The following is a 16,729-nucleotide window of genomic DNA, read 5'->3' on the forward strand; positions in this document are numbered from 1 at the left end:
GTGATTAATCGAAACAAAAAGATACAGATTAATGGCAAATAATCGTTAGTTTCATTCATTTTTCTACCGCTTTCCCTCACTAGGGTCACAGGGGTGCTGGAGCCTATCCCAGCTGTCTGTCTTCGGGCGAGAGGCGGGGTACACCCTGGACTGGTGGCCAGCCAATCACAGGGCACATATAGACAAACAACCATTCACACTCACATTCATACCTATGGACAATTTGGAGTCGCTAATTAACCTAGCATGTTTTTTTTGGAATGTGGGAGGAAACCGGAGTACCTGTGAGGCCGGAGTGCGAACCACTCCACCACCGCGCAGCCATATTTTCATCATTATAGTATAAATACTTGTTTACAACCTTGTATCAGAGCCCTCTACCCATGAAATAACACCCCTATAGTCATTGTTACTCTACCAATAGACAATTTGGAGTCGCTAATTAACCTAGCATGTTTTTGGAATGTGGGAGGCCCGCGCAAGTTTGGAATGTGGGAGGAAACCCACACAAAACAGGGTGGGATCGAACTTGGGTCTCCTAACCACTCGGCCGCCGTACATCCCATAAAACACCAACAATGCAAAATTAACTGTTTCATCCATATGGATATTTGGATCCATCCCCCCCCCCATGGCAGCACCCCCCTGAGGAGGTCAGGTCCTTCAGGTCTACGTCATTGTCAGTCCTCCTTGCAGCCAGTCTGCTCTAATGTCTTTTGGCAGGACTCGGGTTTCAGACGGTCGGACTTCATTAAGATGACTCGTCAATAATTCACAAGCGGTATTACCAAATTCCGTCTGCTTTCCGCAGCCCTGGTTTCTCACCCCCGACCAGTTGACTCTGTGAGTTAATTACACAGCTCTTGGAGCAGGGTGTGGAGTTACCAGCTCGGGCCACAGATCAGCGGGGGAAGAGGCCACAAGTCATGGAAGACCTCAGATGAACATCTCGTCATCTACAGGACTCAGCAACGTGGACACTTTTGGAAGAATGCGGGCTATCTACACATTGTACATGCTGCTAGGTAAGTACTAGCACGTATATAGGACTATATGCTCTACTACAATGGTCTCAAACACGCGGCCCGTGTGTCAAATGTGGCCCGCAGGACACTAGTTTGAGGCCCCCGCCTTGATATGAACGTTTAATGTTAGTTTGATATGAATGCTGTATGGTATCATGTACCCAGAAAAAATTATTACGTTTGATTAATGTTCATGTTAAAGGTTAAATAACTGTTAATAGTTCCCTATACGTGTGGAAGTGGTAAGTTTTTTTGGCTATTTAAGTTTAAAGGAAATAACTTCAAAGGCTACCGTTTAGGTCGCTAGCTCTCCAGTTTGCGAGTTAGCATGTGTCTCAAGACCCTGCAGTTGCGCAATATGTTGTAAATAAAGTATAAATGTGACTATAGTCGTGTTTTGTCAGTGTTAATGTAATGTAAGCTAATGTTTTTTTTTTTCGACTGAAATACTACATATGCCTTGTATTTTAATACGTTTTGACTAATACTAGACCATAGTCAAAAAAATTTAGGACAAAAAAAAAACCTTAAACTATATTAGGATAGCAGGAAGTGAACAAATGTAACAGTTACTGATTGTAAAAGTACCAGATGGAGGGGTAGGATTTAATTAGGATTTAATAAGCTTTGCTTTTAGTGAGCTAACCCGAAGCCAAAAGATTACCACTTCCACACGCGATGGGTTTTTTTTTCTCACTCTATTACGTCTTCATGCAGTGTTAATGTAATGTAAGCTAATGTTTTTTGTTTTTTTGGCTGAAATACTACATATGCCTTGTATTTTAATATGTTTTGACTAATACTAGACCATAGTCAAAAAAATTTTGGAACATTTTTTTTAAAACCTTAAATTATATTAGGAAAGCAGGAAGTGAACAAATGTAACAGTTACTGATTGTAAAAGCACCAGATGGAGGGGTAGGAAAAAAAATTTAAATAAAAATAATTACAAAAAACAAACTAATAAAAAATAACTAAATCAATCAAAGTAAAATAAAACTAAAATTAAACTAAAATTAAAAAATAAAATAAAATTTAATGAATAAATCACTTCAATTATATTAGGAAAGCAGGAAGTGAACAAATGTAACAGTTACTGATTGTAAAAGTACCAGATGAAGGGGTAGGATTTAATAAGGATTTAATTAGGATTTAATAAGCTTTGCTTCTAGTGAGCTAACCTGAAGCCAAAGATTACCACTTCCACACGCGATGGGTTTTTTTTTCTACTCTATTACGTCTTCATGCAGTGTTAATGTAATGTAAGCTAATGTTTTTTGTTTTTTTTTTTTTACTGAAATACTACATATGCCTTGTATTTTAATACGTTTTGACTAATACTAGACCATAGTCAAAAAAATTTAGGACAAAAAAAAAACCTTAAACTATATTAGGAAAGCAGGAAGTGAACAAATGTAACAGTTACTGATTGTAAAAGTACCAGATGGAGGGGTAGGATTTAATAAGGATTTAATAAGCTTTGCTTCTAGTGAGCTAACCCGAAGCCAAAAGATTACCACTTCCACACGCCATGGGTTTTTTTTTCACTCTATTACGTCTTCATGCAGTGTTAATGTAATGTAAGCTAATGTTTTTTTGTTTTTGTTTTTCTGAAATACTACATATGCCTTGTATTTTAATACGTTTTGACTAATACTAGACCGTAGTAAAAAAAAATTACCGTTTTTTTCCATATTTGGCTCATAATTTTTTTTTTTCTTTCCACAGGTATTATTAGCGATACCAAGCTAGTAAGCTCACAACCGAAGCTAATCCAAAGAAAGACCATCAGGACTACCAGTTTAGAAGCAGACGTCCAGACGGCTATAAATCACGACTCGGGTTCGAACGCGTATTACGACGCTTTGACCGACTTCTTCTCTGTCTTCAAACCATTACTGAGCGAAAACTTCATCCAAGAACTTCCCAAAACTTTAATCTGCATTTTATCAGAGAGACACGATTGCGGAGCGGAAGCGGACCTCACAAGGACGGTAACTCAGGAATTGGGTAAACCCCTGCTGCTGTTCTTGTCATCTACGAGATCCCAGACCTGCACTCACTCGAACGATGGCGGCGATACGGAGTACAGTAGTTTAGTCAACGCTTACCTCAGGGTGGGGGAACCTGAGACCGCAACGCAGGGTGGAATCAAACACACGTTTTTAACCATCATGGCCAGGTTGCCTCTTTTTGGGACTTTGGTGACGACTGTGAGCGGCGTGGTGGATGCAGCCGCCAAACACGTGTTCGACATGGTAGCGACGTTGATTCGAGTACCGATGGAGTACATTAAAATAGTACTACAGTTTGGAATAAGAATCCCAACACTTGACCAAAGAGAAAGCTGCGAGCAAGGTAACGTTATGTTCTATGTGATATAATATTTTTTATATGATATCAAATATTTTTCATCACATGTGTTTGTTTTTTTTCTATTTCAGGAGATCTCAAGCAACTTATAATGTGGTAAGAATCTCTGAATCTCCTAGCTTAATTACAAATTCTGTGTGGGTGGGTTGTGGATGGTGCCCCGAGTGGTTAGCATGTCGTTTTTTTTCGCCGGGTACTCATGTACCCACATTCCAAAAACATGCTAGGTTAATTAGCGACTCCAAATTGTCCATCGGTAGAGTAACAATGACTATAGGGGTGTTATTTCATGGCTAGAGGGCTCTGATACCAGGTTTGTAAACAGGTATTTATACTATAATGATGAAAATATGGCTGCACGGTGGACGAGTGGTTCACACTCCGGCCCCACTCCGGCCCCCGTCCATATTTTCATCATTATTATACTAAAATGATGAAAATATGGCTGCACGGTGGATGAGTGGTTCACACGCAGGCCTCACTTCGGCCTCACTCCGGCCCCCCTCCAGCCCCCCTCCATATTTTCATCATTATTATACTATAATGATGAAAATATGGCTGCACGGTGGACGAGTGGTTCACACACAGGCCTCACTCGGGCCTCACAGGTACTCCAGTTTTCCTCCCACATTCCAAAAACATGCTAGGTTAATTAGCGACTCCAAATTGTCCATAGGTAGAGTAACAATGACTATAGGGGTGCTATTTCATGGCTAGAGGGCTCTGATACAAGGTTGTAAACAGGTATTTTTACAATAATGATGAAAATATGGCTGCGTGGTGGACGAGTGGTTCGCACTTTGGACGTGTGGTTCGCACTTTGGACGTGTGGTTCGCACTTTGGACGAGTGGTTCGCACTCCGGCCTCACTCCGGTTTCCTCCCACATTCCAAAAACATGCTAGGTTAATTAGCGGCTCCAAATTGTCCATAGGTAGAGTAACAACGACTATAGGGGTGCTATTTCATGGCTAGAGGGCTCTGATGCAAGGTTGTAAACAGGTACTTATACTATAATGATGAAAATATGGCTGCACGGTGGACGAGTGGTTCGCACTGTGGACAAGTGGTTCGCACTGTGGACGAGTGGTTCGCACTCCGGACGAGTGGTTCGCACTCTGGCCTCACTCCGGTTTCCTCCCACATTCCAAAAACATGCTAGGTTAATTAGCGACTCCAAATTGTCCATAGGTAGAGTAACAATGACTATAGGGGTGTTATTTCATGGCTAGAGGGCTCTGATACAAGGTTGTAAACAGGTATTTATACTATAAGGATGAAAATATGGCTGCACGGTGGACGAGTGGTTTGACACACAGGCCTCACTCCGGCCTCACTCCGATTCTTCGGAAAACACTATCCCTAATGATCTGGCACAGCGGTTGTTCACTTAGTTCAGGGGCCTCAAACACGCGGCCCGCGGGCCAATTGTGGCCCGCAGGACACTAGTTTGAGGCCCCCGCCTTGATATATGAAAGTTTAATGTTAGTGCGGCCCACGTTCATGTTCATGTTAAAGGTTAAATAACTGTTAATAGTTATCCTCCCTATCCGTGTGGAAGTGGTAAGTTTTTGGCTATTTAAGTTTAAAGGAAATAACTTGAAGGCTACCGTTTAGGTCGCTAGCTCTCTAGTTTGCGAGTTAGCATGTGTCTCAAGACCCTGCAGTTGCGCAATATGTTGTAAATAAAAAGAGTATAAATGTGACTATAGTCGTGTTTTGTCATGTCTACAGGGCTCTAATAATGCTTTGTTCATTTTAATATGAAAAAAATAATTTGTCTATTTTGTCTAAGTTTATTATTATTATTATTATAATTAATTATTTATTACTGATTGATTTTCTTTATTCTTGATTTGTTTATTTATTAAATTAGGGCTATTAAATGATTTTTTAAAAATATTTTTAATCAGATTAATCAGTTAATTACAGTTTTGAAATTAATTAACCGTGATTAATCACCATGTCTAAGTCTGAAATATGCCATTTTTACTGTATTTTATTGAAAGATTAAAGACAGAACTGTAGTTCTATCAACTACTAGGGCTATTAAATGATTTTAAAAAAATATTAAAAAAAAAAATCAGATTAATCACAGTTTTGAAATTAATTAACCGTGATTTATCACCATGTCTAAGTCTGAAATATATATAATATATATTTTGTGTAGAAAAATAAAAATTAAGATATTTGAGAACAGTGGAATGTTTTATCAGAGCTTTTATTGTAGAAAATTGGAACCAAATTTTTTTTAATTTTTTTTTTTTTTATTAAATGCGTTTTTAGCGAGATCGCTATAAAACGGGTAATACGCTACGTCGTGAAGCATATCCAGTTTTATCTTTGCCAAAGATTTCTTTCAATAAAATTATGCATTTTTTTCTTTAGATATCCTTTTTTATTCAATGTGTCCTTTTTTTAGGGGAATGACCCACAATGTGAGCTGGTCCTTCACCAACTCAATCACTGCCATTCTTCTGGACACCTTCCTGAAACCAGAACAGCCCGGTTGCACATACCCAGAGTGCCAGAATCCCCCTTCGTTCCAACGCCGTACCCCAGACACCCACCACAACACGCCCCTGCGATGCGACCACCCAAATCTGTCACAGCTCAACGATACACTCTGCGCCGAAGTCCTCTACGGTTCCAGAACAGGAACATCCGCATCAGTGATCACCTTGTGTCAAGCACTCGGATCCCTCAGTTCCGGACATTTGGAAGCTGTTTGGAGAAACATGTGCTATGTCATAAAAGCGCTAACGGTCCCAATTCTCGGAAAGTCGTCGGAATGCAGTATTGGAGATACGCATCTATTTCCTGTCAGTCCTCGCCGTAAAGCCAGAGAAGCCCCAAACCTTCAAAGACTTGCTTGCGACTACAATAGCTGGCTAGAAAACCGAACAGTGGACACGGTTCTAGTCTCGTTGTGCGGCGACAACGAACGGGAAGAGTTTGTCCGGCACGTTTGCGCGAATGCTTCGCTGATCAGGAAGTTGCTATCCGACCCGATGAACGGTTGGTTGTACGGATTCTGTGGGAATTCTTCAGAAAACTCCAGCTACCTAGTGAATCAGTTCTGCAGTTACGGACTTTGGTTGGATCGACCAACAGTCCCGATAGACTCGGACTTATTGGAGTTCTGCATTACCCGAGACGGTCCCAGACTTACAAAACTCATCTGCGAACACATCGGTTTCTTCATGTTATTGTTCTCCAACCCTGAGAACGCGAGGTTGATGCCGAACTGTACAAATGCACCGCAACCGCTACCGTTCCCTGGTCCGGATCCGCTAGAGTCTCGATCTTGTGTCTACTCAGAGTGGCGAGATGTGGTTCAGATTCCGAGTCATATTTTGACAAAGTGCATTCGTAACAATCCGAGAGGTTTCGCCGAGAACGTATGCGCTAACAGAACCTTTCTCGAAAAACTGCTACTGAATCAAAACAACGCCTGGGTCGAGGATCATTGTAGTACCGTTTTGGCGTTCCCCCCTACTGTGACTCCAAAACCTTTCGGTATTTCAGACTGGTGCGACTACCATTCGTGGGAGAATCGGCAAGTGGACGATTCGGTGGTGGGACTTTGTTGGCAACATGATCAGCTGGCTTTTCAGAAGAACGTCTGCTGCAAGGCGGCTTTGTTTTCTAAGCTCTTACAGAATCCACAGAACCAATGGCTGAAATCCGTATGCGCCGACAAGGAAATCCAGGTTCCAACACAGGTGGGCATTTCATTTGGATCACATCAACTACATCATTATTATAAATGATTATAAGGGGTGTGTGATTATTATATTATCTATTATAGGTAATATCAATAATATCTATAATTATTTATTATATATCCATAATATTAATAATTAATTCATAATTAAAATTAAAATAATAAAGAATATTTATAAAAGTACATTTATATATATATTTAATATTTTTAATGTATTTTTAATTTACTAATTAATATATTATAATATAATGATATACAATTATTATTTATTCTATATCTATTCATAATATTAATTAATTCCCAATTAAAATAAAAAATAACAAATATTTATAATATATAATATATATTATAATATATATAATGCATTATATATATAATATATACATTTTTTCAATATTTTTATAATTAATTCCCAGTTAAAATAACAAATATTTATAAAACTATATATATATATATATATATATATATATATATATATATATATATATATATATATATATATATATAATTTTTTCCCCAATATCTTTAATTTACTTATGTACTTATGTATATGTCTTTAATCTTTCAATAAAATACAGTAAAAATGGCATATTTCAGACATGGTGATTAATCACAGTTAATTAATTTCAAAACTGTGATTAATCTGATTTTTTAAAAAATATTTTTAAAAAATCATTTAATAGCCCTAGTAGTTGATAGAACTACAGTTCTGTCTTTAATCTTTCAATAAAATACAGTAAAAATGGCATATTTCAGACTTAGACATGGTGATTAAACACGGTTAATTAATTTCAAAACTGTCATTAACTGTGATTAATCTGAGTTTTTTAAAAATCATTTAATAGCCCTAGTAGTTGATAGAACTATGTGGTGATTAATCACAGTTAATTTAAAAACTGTTAACTGTGATTAATCAGATTAATTTTTTTTTAAATCATTTAATAGCCCTAGTAGTTGATAGAACTACAGTTTTTCATTTTAGCATAATGCATTCATGACATGTCAATTTAATCTTAGCTAATATGATAATAACATTGAAAATTTCAACCAAAAATGTAATATTCATAAATTTTTTCCAATTATTGTAATGAATGCCCCTTTCCGTATTATACTATACTGTAATGTAAACAATGAACTACATTTTCGATGTTTTTTTAATTTTATTTTATTTTTTTACCTCAGGTGTGCAAGTATTCCGAGTGGACACGTCCCATCATTGTCGATATGACCGACTTGGCTCTCTGTGCCGAGAAGGACCCAATAAACTTCACCGCCAAAGTCTGTTCCAACACGACAGTCCTTCAGAACCTGATGACTAACCCGGACAACACTTGGTTAATAAACTACTGTGCAAACCATTCCAAACTGGGAGTGACTCCCGATGGGAATGATGGCGGAGGAGAGGGGACGGGATTCGACCCCGCGGAACAGTGCCGGTATTCCACCTGGAGTATCGTCCTTCCGGATGTAGCGCTCTTGACTCTCTGCTGGGAGAATGATCAGTCCAACTTTGTCTCGTCGATCTGCTCGAACCCTGGCCTTCTCTTCCTGTTGGCACTTGAACCCTGGGGCACGTGGGTGGGCACCATGTGTGCCACCTATGCCAACTACACCGCCGCTAAGAACCAAACCACCGAGGAGAACTTTTGCTTAGCCAAACACTTGATGAGCCAATTCAACTGGACCTGTTCTGTGGACTTCGCCCCCGCCTGCCAACCCGGTGCCAGCCAGGACTTGGTCATGCACGTGATGATGCGCTGCTGGGCGGACGGCCTGAGGTCCAGGGTCGGGAATCTGGTGACTTCGTCCGTAGCTACGGTGTTGGAACAAGCAGTCAGCACAACTGTTGTAGTATTGCTCGCAATTGAGGAGATCCAGAATACGTCACTGCATGTCGCCAGGAACGTACGGACTACTGTGCTGGACTCTGTAGTTCGGTATCTCAAGAGGGAGACCAACTTTAACAAAAAGAGGATTTTGCTGCAATGTTTTGGGGTAAGGCTGCTATTGTTTACTAATGTACTGTAGATTCAGTGGAACCCGCTGCCATTTGAAGAGGAAAATGTTGATCCTCTCTCTAAAATTTCATGGCGCAGCGCAAGGAGGCGCAGCACGAGGAGGCGCAGCACGAGGAGGCGCAGCGCATAAAGGCAAGGTGCACCACCTCAAGGTGGCGCACCTCAAGGTGGCGCACCGCAAGGTGGCGCACCGCAAGGTGGCGCACCTCAAGGTGGCGCACCTCAAGGCGGCGCACCTCAAGGCGGCGCACCTCAAGGCGGCGCACCGCAAGGCGGCGCACCGCAAGGCGGCGCACCGCAAGGCGGCGCACCGCAAGGCGGCGCACCGCAAGGCGGCCTCTAATTTCGTGGCGCAGCGCAAGGTGGCGCAGCGTGGCTTATTCCACACAGTGATAATTTTGTCCAGCGCACCTCCGTTCGTAGCCAGTTTGGTAGACAAGATTGCGCTGACATAGGTGAAGCGCATCTGATGCGCAGTCCAGTCCTGCGCATTTAAAGGCAATGAGAGGCGTCCATTGGATTGGTTAAGATTACACTCAGCTGTGTTAAAACCTCTCACGCCTTCTCTCCTCCCTCTTTGCCACTTGCGCCAGTGGGAGGGACAGAGGCGTGGGTGCGCGGAAGTGCGCTGGCCACACTCTGTGCGTAACTTTAAATATTAGTTTATATAAAACTATAAAAATCTGTTTTGTGTTTTTGAAAAGGAAAGTATTGATCCTCTCGGCCACAGTGGGCTCTAATTTCATGGCGCTGCGCAAGTTGGCGCAGCGTGGCGTAGTAATTTGGTCCGGCGCACCTTTGTGAGCAGCCAATTTGGTAGACCGGAGATTAAGATTACACTCGGCTGTGTTAAACCCTCTCACGCCTTCTCTCCTCCCTCTTTGCCACTTGCGCCAGTGGGAGGGACGGAGGTGTGGGTGCGCAGACTGCGCCGTTAAAAAAAATTGCTAAATGCGCTAATTTATGTAAAACTATAAAAAATTGTTTTGTGTTAACATTTTTGTCTTTCTGGAACAGATTAATTTAGATTTCCATGATTTCTCAAGGAAAATTTGATTTTGTTAGCATTCATTTTGAACATTTTAATAATTAATTTTAATAATAATGTCATTTACCTTTTACAGACCGTACTAACCAGCTTGATGCCAACAGCACAGGACGCAAGCGGTGACCAATTCCTCATCATTAAAGTACATAATACGTCATAACCACAGTTTACATAATGCATGCGTTCCAGAGATTATGACACGTTTTTATTCGCAGGAGTACTTCCACATACCATCAAACAACCTGAAGTCGGTACTGAGTGCGCTCCACATCACCACCGTGCGCATGATCCTTCAATACTATACAAGACACAAGGATACACTGCAGGTGAAAAAAGGTTGCTATCGAACACGGGGGTTTGTCACTGTCGTTCGCATTTCTCACCGCCCGCTCTTGCTTGTTTTGCCAGTTGGCGGATAAATACCTGGCAACCTTAACGTCCGTGCTGTTCCAGAACCACCTGGCCAAGGATGGAGGTCTTTTTTCCGAGATGGCCCCCCTTTTGGAGGCGGCCAGTCCAGCTGACATTCAGAGTTTGCCTTCCCTGCAAAGCAACCTTGATGTGTATGAAGTTGTATAAGTAACGCTACTAACGTGCTAATAACAACAATAATAACATTCATATGGCACATATTCATTTACGCTATATTAAATATGTGCATGCACATTGTATTATTCCTCACACTTACGTATTATTTATTATTATTATATCTTTATTCTGTCGAAACTAATACAGGAAAGACCATGTGTCTTTATTCGTAGTTCATTTATTAAAGTTATTATATTATATTTATTTAATTAATTCAATAAATTCATGTATTATTGAAAATAATTTAATTAAAATTTTATAATAATTATTATTAATGATTATAGGGGTGTGTGATTATTATATTATCTATTATAGGTAATATCAATATCTTAAATTATTATTTATTGTATATCTATTCATAATATTAATAATTAATTCCTAATTAAAATAAAAAATAATAACAAATATTTATAAAATTACATATATATATATATATATATATTTTTTTTTTTAAATATTTTTAATTTACTTATATATTCAGGAAACGTGTAGAAGTTACTATCCGATTACGATAAATTCATTTGGAGTCGCTAATTAACCTAGCATGTTTTTGGAATGTGGGAGGAAACCGGAGTACCCGGAGAAATCCCACGCATGCACGGGGAGAACATGCAAACTCCACACAGAAATGGCCAAGGGTGGAATTGAACTGTGGTCTCCTAGCTCTGAGTCCTGCGTGCTAACCACTTAATCGGCATGAAGCCGTCCTGTCTTTAATAATTCAATAAAATACAGTAAAAATGGCATATTTCAGACTTAGACATGGTGATTAATCACGGTTAATTAATTCCAAAACTGTGATTAACTGTGATTAATCTGATTTTAAATATATATATATATTTAAAAAATCATTTAATAGCCCTAGTAGTTGATAGAACTACAGTTCTGTCTTTAATCTTTCAATAAAATACAGTAAAAACGGCATATTTCAGACTTAGACATGGTGATTAATTACAGTTAATTAATTTCAAAACTGTGATTAACTGTGCTTAATCTGATTAAAAAATATTTTTAAAAAAATCATTTAATAGCCCTAGTAGTTGATAGAACTACAGTTCTGTTTTTAATCTTTCAATAAAATACAGTAAAAATGGCATATTTCAGACTTAGACATGGTGATTAATCACGGTTAATTAATTTCAAAACGGTGATGAATCAGATTTTTAAAAAAATTATTTTTTTTAAATCATGTAATAGCCCTAGTAGTTGATAGAACTACAGTTCTGTATTTAATCTTTCAATAAAATACAGTAAAAATGGCATATTTCAGACTGACATGATGATTAATCATGGTTAATTAATTTCAAAACTGTGATTAACTGTGATTAATCTGATTTTTTTTTTTTAAATATTTTTTAAAAATCATTTAGTAGCCCTAGTAGTTGATAGAACTACAGTGGTCTTTCATTTTAGCATAATGCATTCATGACATATCAATTTAATCTAAGCTAATATGATAATAACATTGAAAATTTCAACCAAAAATGTAATAATCATAAATCGTTTCCAATTATTTTAATGAATGCTCCTCTCCGTACTATACTATACTGTACTGTAATGTAAACAATGATGTATTTGGATCTGCTTCCAAGGATGGAAACCATCAACCGAAACCTGGACCGCCTGTCTCCGGATCAGCGGCGTGCCTTCGGATCGTGGTACAGCAAAGCTCTGCCCGCCTCCGACATCACCGGAGGTCCCGACTCGCTCATCGGGGACATTGGAAACGTGATCACGTACCTGCCCTTCCACAGCTTCCAACACCTCTCACCTGCTCAGGTAACAATCCTCTTGATCTGTGACACCGGGGGTGGGAGGGTGGGGGGGGCGGAATGGGACACTGTCACTTCGATTTGTCTCAGGACACAGAAGACCTGTCACAGACTGGACCACCTTTTGTTTGCGCCAGCGGCTTATGATGAATAAATAAAGATAAGGACGGGTGCTGGTTCCAAAATGAGTCACATCTCCATCGTCTTTATAGACTGGAAGCCGACTTACCAGGAAATAAATCACATTTATGCAAAAAGTCATTAGAGTAACCCCGGTTAGCAAAACACGGTTAGCAAAAGGCGTCTCGGTTCCGTGTTTGGTTCCGAGTGGGAGGCCGGACAGGAAGTGATGTTTACAGATTATTGTGCATGTTAAGCGATCATTCGTACCTGCAATGAAAGCCTGTTGTTTTGGCGAGCAGGTCTGGTGCTTGTGCGTCTCACCCAATATTACCGGTGTAGAATACTACATATCATCACGACGACTTCTGAAACCCTCGTATTTGTATTTTTGTTCAATTAGTTCAATTTATTATAAGTATATTAATAAAAATTATAATTTGAAATATTATTATAAAATTATATTAATAAAATATTGGTCCTTTTATGTTACTATTGTATTATTATTCCTTTTATATTCCTGTTCTAATTTTATAATATAATTTTAAATTATTCTTATGTAATATTTTATCATTATACAGTTATTTTAATAACATATTATTAAAAAATATTAATTCATTCATGTTCTACTATTTATTTTAATTAGATTTTATTATTATAAAATGCAATTTTATATTAAAAGAATTATATTAAATATTTAATAACATATTATTTAAAAATATTAATTCATTCATTTTCTATCGTTTATTTTATTTATATTTTATTATTATAAAATGCTATTTTGTATTACAATAATTATATTAAATATCGCATTAATATTTTTATGTAATTGTATATTGTTCTTTTGTACTATAATTATAAATTATTATTTTACTATAATTATAGTAATAAAATTAATAATTTGAAATAATATTATAAAATTATATTAATAAAATATTGGTCATTTGATGTTACTATTGTGTTATTATTCCTTTTATATTGTATTCTAATTTGATAATATAATTTTGAATTATTCTTAATTAATAATCATATTTTATCATGATAGTTATTTTAATTAACAATAATATCCAAGAGTAGTTAGTAAAATAAATTACCCTTATGTATGTTTTTTCTTCCTAATTATGCATTTTTGGCATAATATAATATTCTGTTTTTTTCTTTTTCTTGTTATATTTTTGACTTTTTTCTCGTAAAGTAATTGCAGATTTTTCCATTTTTTCCCTCCCTTTAGCTTTTAGCCGGACTGGATGTACTCCGTCGAAACAGTTTGAGTTCCTTGAAGCAGGAATTTGTGGCCCGGAGCATCACGGTCACCTTCAGGAACTTGACTGCTCAGGACTTCATCAGGTCAGACTCCACTTGCATATTGTATACAAGTTTGACACAATTTAGCTGCTATTAATCATCGATTAATTAATTAGTAGATAATTTTGACATTTTAAAAAATGTATATCATTATGATTATCATTCAAGGATCACGTGTCGTACCACATATTGCGCAACTGCAGGGTCTCGAGACACATGCTAACTCGCAAACTAGAGAGCTAGCGACCTAAACGGTAGCCTTCAAGTTTATTTCCTTTAAACTTAAATCGCCAAAAACTTACCACTTCCACACTTATAGGGAGGATAACTATTAACAGTTATTTAACCTTTAACATGAACATTAATCAAACGTAATAATTTTATGTTTGGCCACATTTGGCCCGCGGGCCGCGTGTTTGGGACCCCTGGTATACAAGTTCGACACAATTTAGCTGCTATTAATCATCGATTAATTAATGAGTAGATAATTTTGACATTTAAAAAAAAAGTATATCATTATGATTATCATTCAAGGATCACGTGTCGTACCACATATTGCGCAACTGCAGGGTCTCGAGACACATGCTAACTCGCAAACTGGAGAGCTAGCGACCTAAACGGTAGCCTTCAAGTTTATTTCCTTTAAACTTAAATAGCCAAAAACTTACCACTTCCACACTTATAGGGAGGATAACTATTAACAGTTATTTAACCTTTAATGTGAACAATCAAATTAATTAATCAAACTTAATAATTTTACGTTTGGCCACATTTGGCCCGCGGGCCGCGTGTTTGAGACCCCTGATATACAAGTTTGACACAATTTAGCTGCTGTTAATCATTGATTAATTAATTAGTAGATAATTTTGACATTATAAAAAAGTATATCATTATGATTATTATTCAAGGATCATGTGTAATACCACATTTGAGCCACTAGATGGTACTAAAGTGAGGCATACAACTACTATAGGTGGATAAAACAGACATACACTACCAACGTATAATGCAGAATATTAATAAACTAACATGTATGGGAGGTTTAAGCATGCTTTTCCAGCTATTTACAAAAACAGCAAAGCATGCTGGGAAACTTGCTGTTTTTGTTCCCTTAGGTTGGGCAACCTCTCATGCCTGGCAGAGCCAAGCGACCTCCTGGCGTACAAAGGCAGCGACGCCTTCGCCGTCATCTGGGACGTCATCATGAACTGCACCCGCGACGGACTAAGCCTGCCCAGTCACCTGGTAGGAACCTGCACGGTGTCCATGTGGGTTTTTGATATAAACAGGGGTTCCAACATCAAGTTGACTCCGGCGTTCCACTTCCCCAGACTTCCGGTCTTTTACTGAACAGCACCGAGTTGACCGTCCCGTCCTCGCTGGGTCCAGACAAACTGGCGGCAGTCGCCCATCTCCTGCCCTCCCTGGGGGCCACGTTCCTGCTGGGACTCACCCCGTCGCAGCTTCTGGGAGCCCTCCCCGCCCTCAGCGCGGTGTCCTTCAGTCCCGTACAGGTAGTACACGCCACCTGCGTTGGTGAGGAACAGCTGACAGGCAGGGAGGGGTCACCGCTCCTGACCTCTGAGGAGGGGGGGGGGGGGGGGGGCTTTTGGGTTTACGACCCAGTCTCACAGCTGCCGTCGTGGCCGTATACTCGGACAATAATACTACCTTGAGTAGTAGTAGTACTCATATCTTCTGCAAATGTGAACAACATTACTACATGTGAATACAACATTAGAACTATAAAACAATCATCAATTAAATTCATAATAATTAATGCATAACTATTTTATGAACCATATATTATTAACAATATACATATTTATTATACATATTTGATTATTAATAAATATGTATAAAATGACTCTGTTTTATTAATATAATTCAAAAATTATTATTTTAATTATATTTTATTATTCTATAATACTATTTTATATTACAATAAATTATATAAAATAATGCATTAATCTTTTTTATATAATTGTATATTATTGTATTGTAATATAATTATAAATTAGTATTTTATTATAAATATATTAATAAAAAAGAATTTATTATAGAATAATATTATGATAAAATTATATTCATAAAATATTGGGATTTTTATGTTACTATTCTAATTTTATAATATAATTTTTTATTATTCTTATTTAATAATAATTTATCATTGTACAGTTATTTTAATAACATAATATTAATTGATTCATTTTCTACCGCGTATTTTAATTATATTTTATTATTATAAAATACTATTTTATACTATAATAAATATTGCATTGATTTTTTTATAATTGTATGTTATTGTTTTGTAATATAATTATAAATTAGTATTTCATTATATTTTATTAGAATTATATTAATAAAAAATAATAATTTATTATAGAATATTATTATGATAAAATTATATTCATAAAATATTGGTCCTTTTATGTTACTATTCTATTTTTATAATATATTCTTTTATTATTCTTATGTATTAATATTTTTTTATTATACAGTTATTTTAATAACATATTTCAAAATAATATTAATTGATTCATTTTGTACCGCGTATTTTAATTATATTTTATTATTATAAAATACTTTTTTGTATTATAATAAATTATAATAAATATAGCATTTTTTAAATAATTGTATATTATTGTTTTGTAATATTAGTATTTCATTATATTTTATTATAATTATATTAATAATACAATAATTTGAAACAATATTATTATCGAATGGTATTAATGAAATATCGGTCCTTTT

General features: G+C 37.0%; 1 protein-coding gene across 1 annotated transcript in view; it reads left to right on the forward strand.

Annotated features, from left to right (window-relative positions):
- Positions 1 to 940: 940 nt before the first annotated feature.
- The window catches only part of strc1 (stereocilin 1), a 31,705-nt gene continuing 15,916 nt past the window's right edge, over positions 941 to 16,729 (forward strand). Inside the window, exons 1-12 of the mRNA XM_058077862.1 lie at positions 941 to 1,025; positions 2,754 to 3,383; positions 3,470 to 3,494; positions 5,820 to 7,122; positions 8,307 to 9,119; positions 10,267 to 10,332; positions 10,406 to 10,516; positions 10,599 to 10,753; positions 12,371 to 12,557; positions 13,902 to 14,017; positions 15,091 to 15,220; positions 15,307 to 15,489. Coding sequence (XP_057933845.1) covers positions 941 to 1,025; positions 2,754 to 3,383; positions 3,470 to 3,494; positions 5,820 to 7,122; positions 8,307 to 9,119; positions 10,267 to 10,332; positions 10,406 to 10,516; positions 10,599 to 10,753; positions 12,371 to 12,557; positions 13,902 to 14,017; positions 15,091 to 15,220; positions 15,307 to 15,489 — 3,804 coding nt within the window. The remainder of the gene's footprint in view (positions 1,026 to 2,753; positions 3,384 to 3,469; positions 3,495 to 5,819; positions 7,123 to 8,306; positions 9,120 to 10,266; positions 10,333 to 10,405; positions 10,517 to 10,598; positions 10,754 to 12,370; positions 12,558 to 13,901; positions 14,018 to 15,090; positions 15,221 to 15,306; positions 15,490 to 16,729) is intronic.

This window comes from Doryrhamphus excisus, chromosome 7 (genome assembly GCF_030265055.1).
Source record: "Doryrhamphus excisus isolate RoL2022-K1 chromosome 7, RoL_Dexc_1.0, whole genome shotgun sequence".
NCBI classification, from domain to species: Eukaryota; Metazoa; Chordata; class Actinopteri; order Syngnathiformes; family Syngnathidae; genus Doryrhamphus; species Doryrhamphus excisus.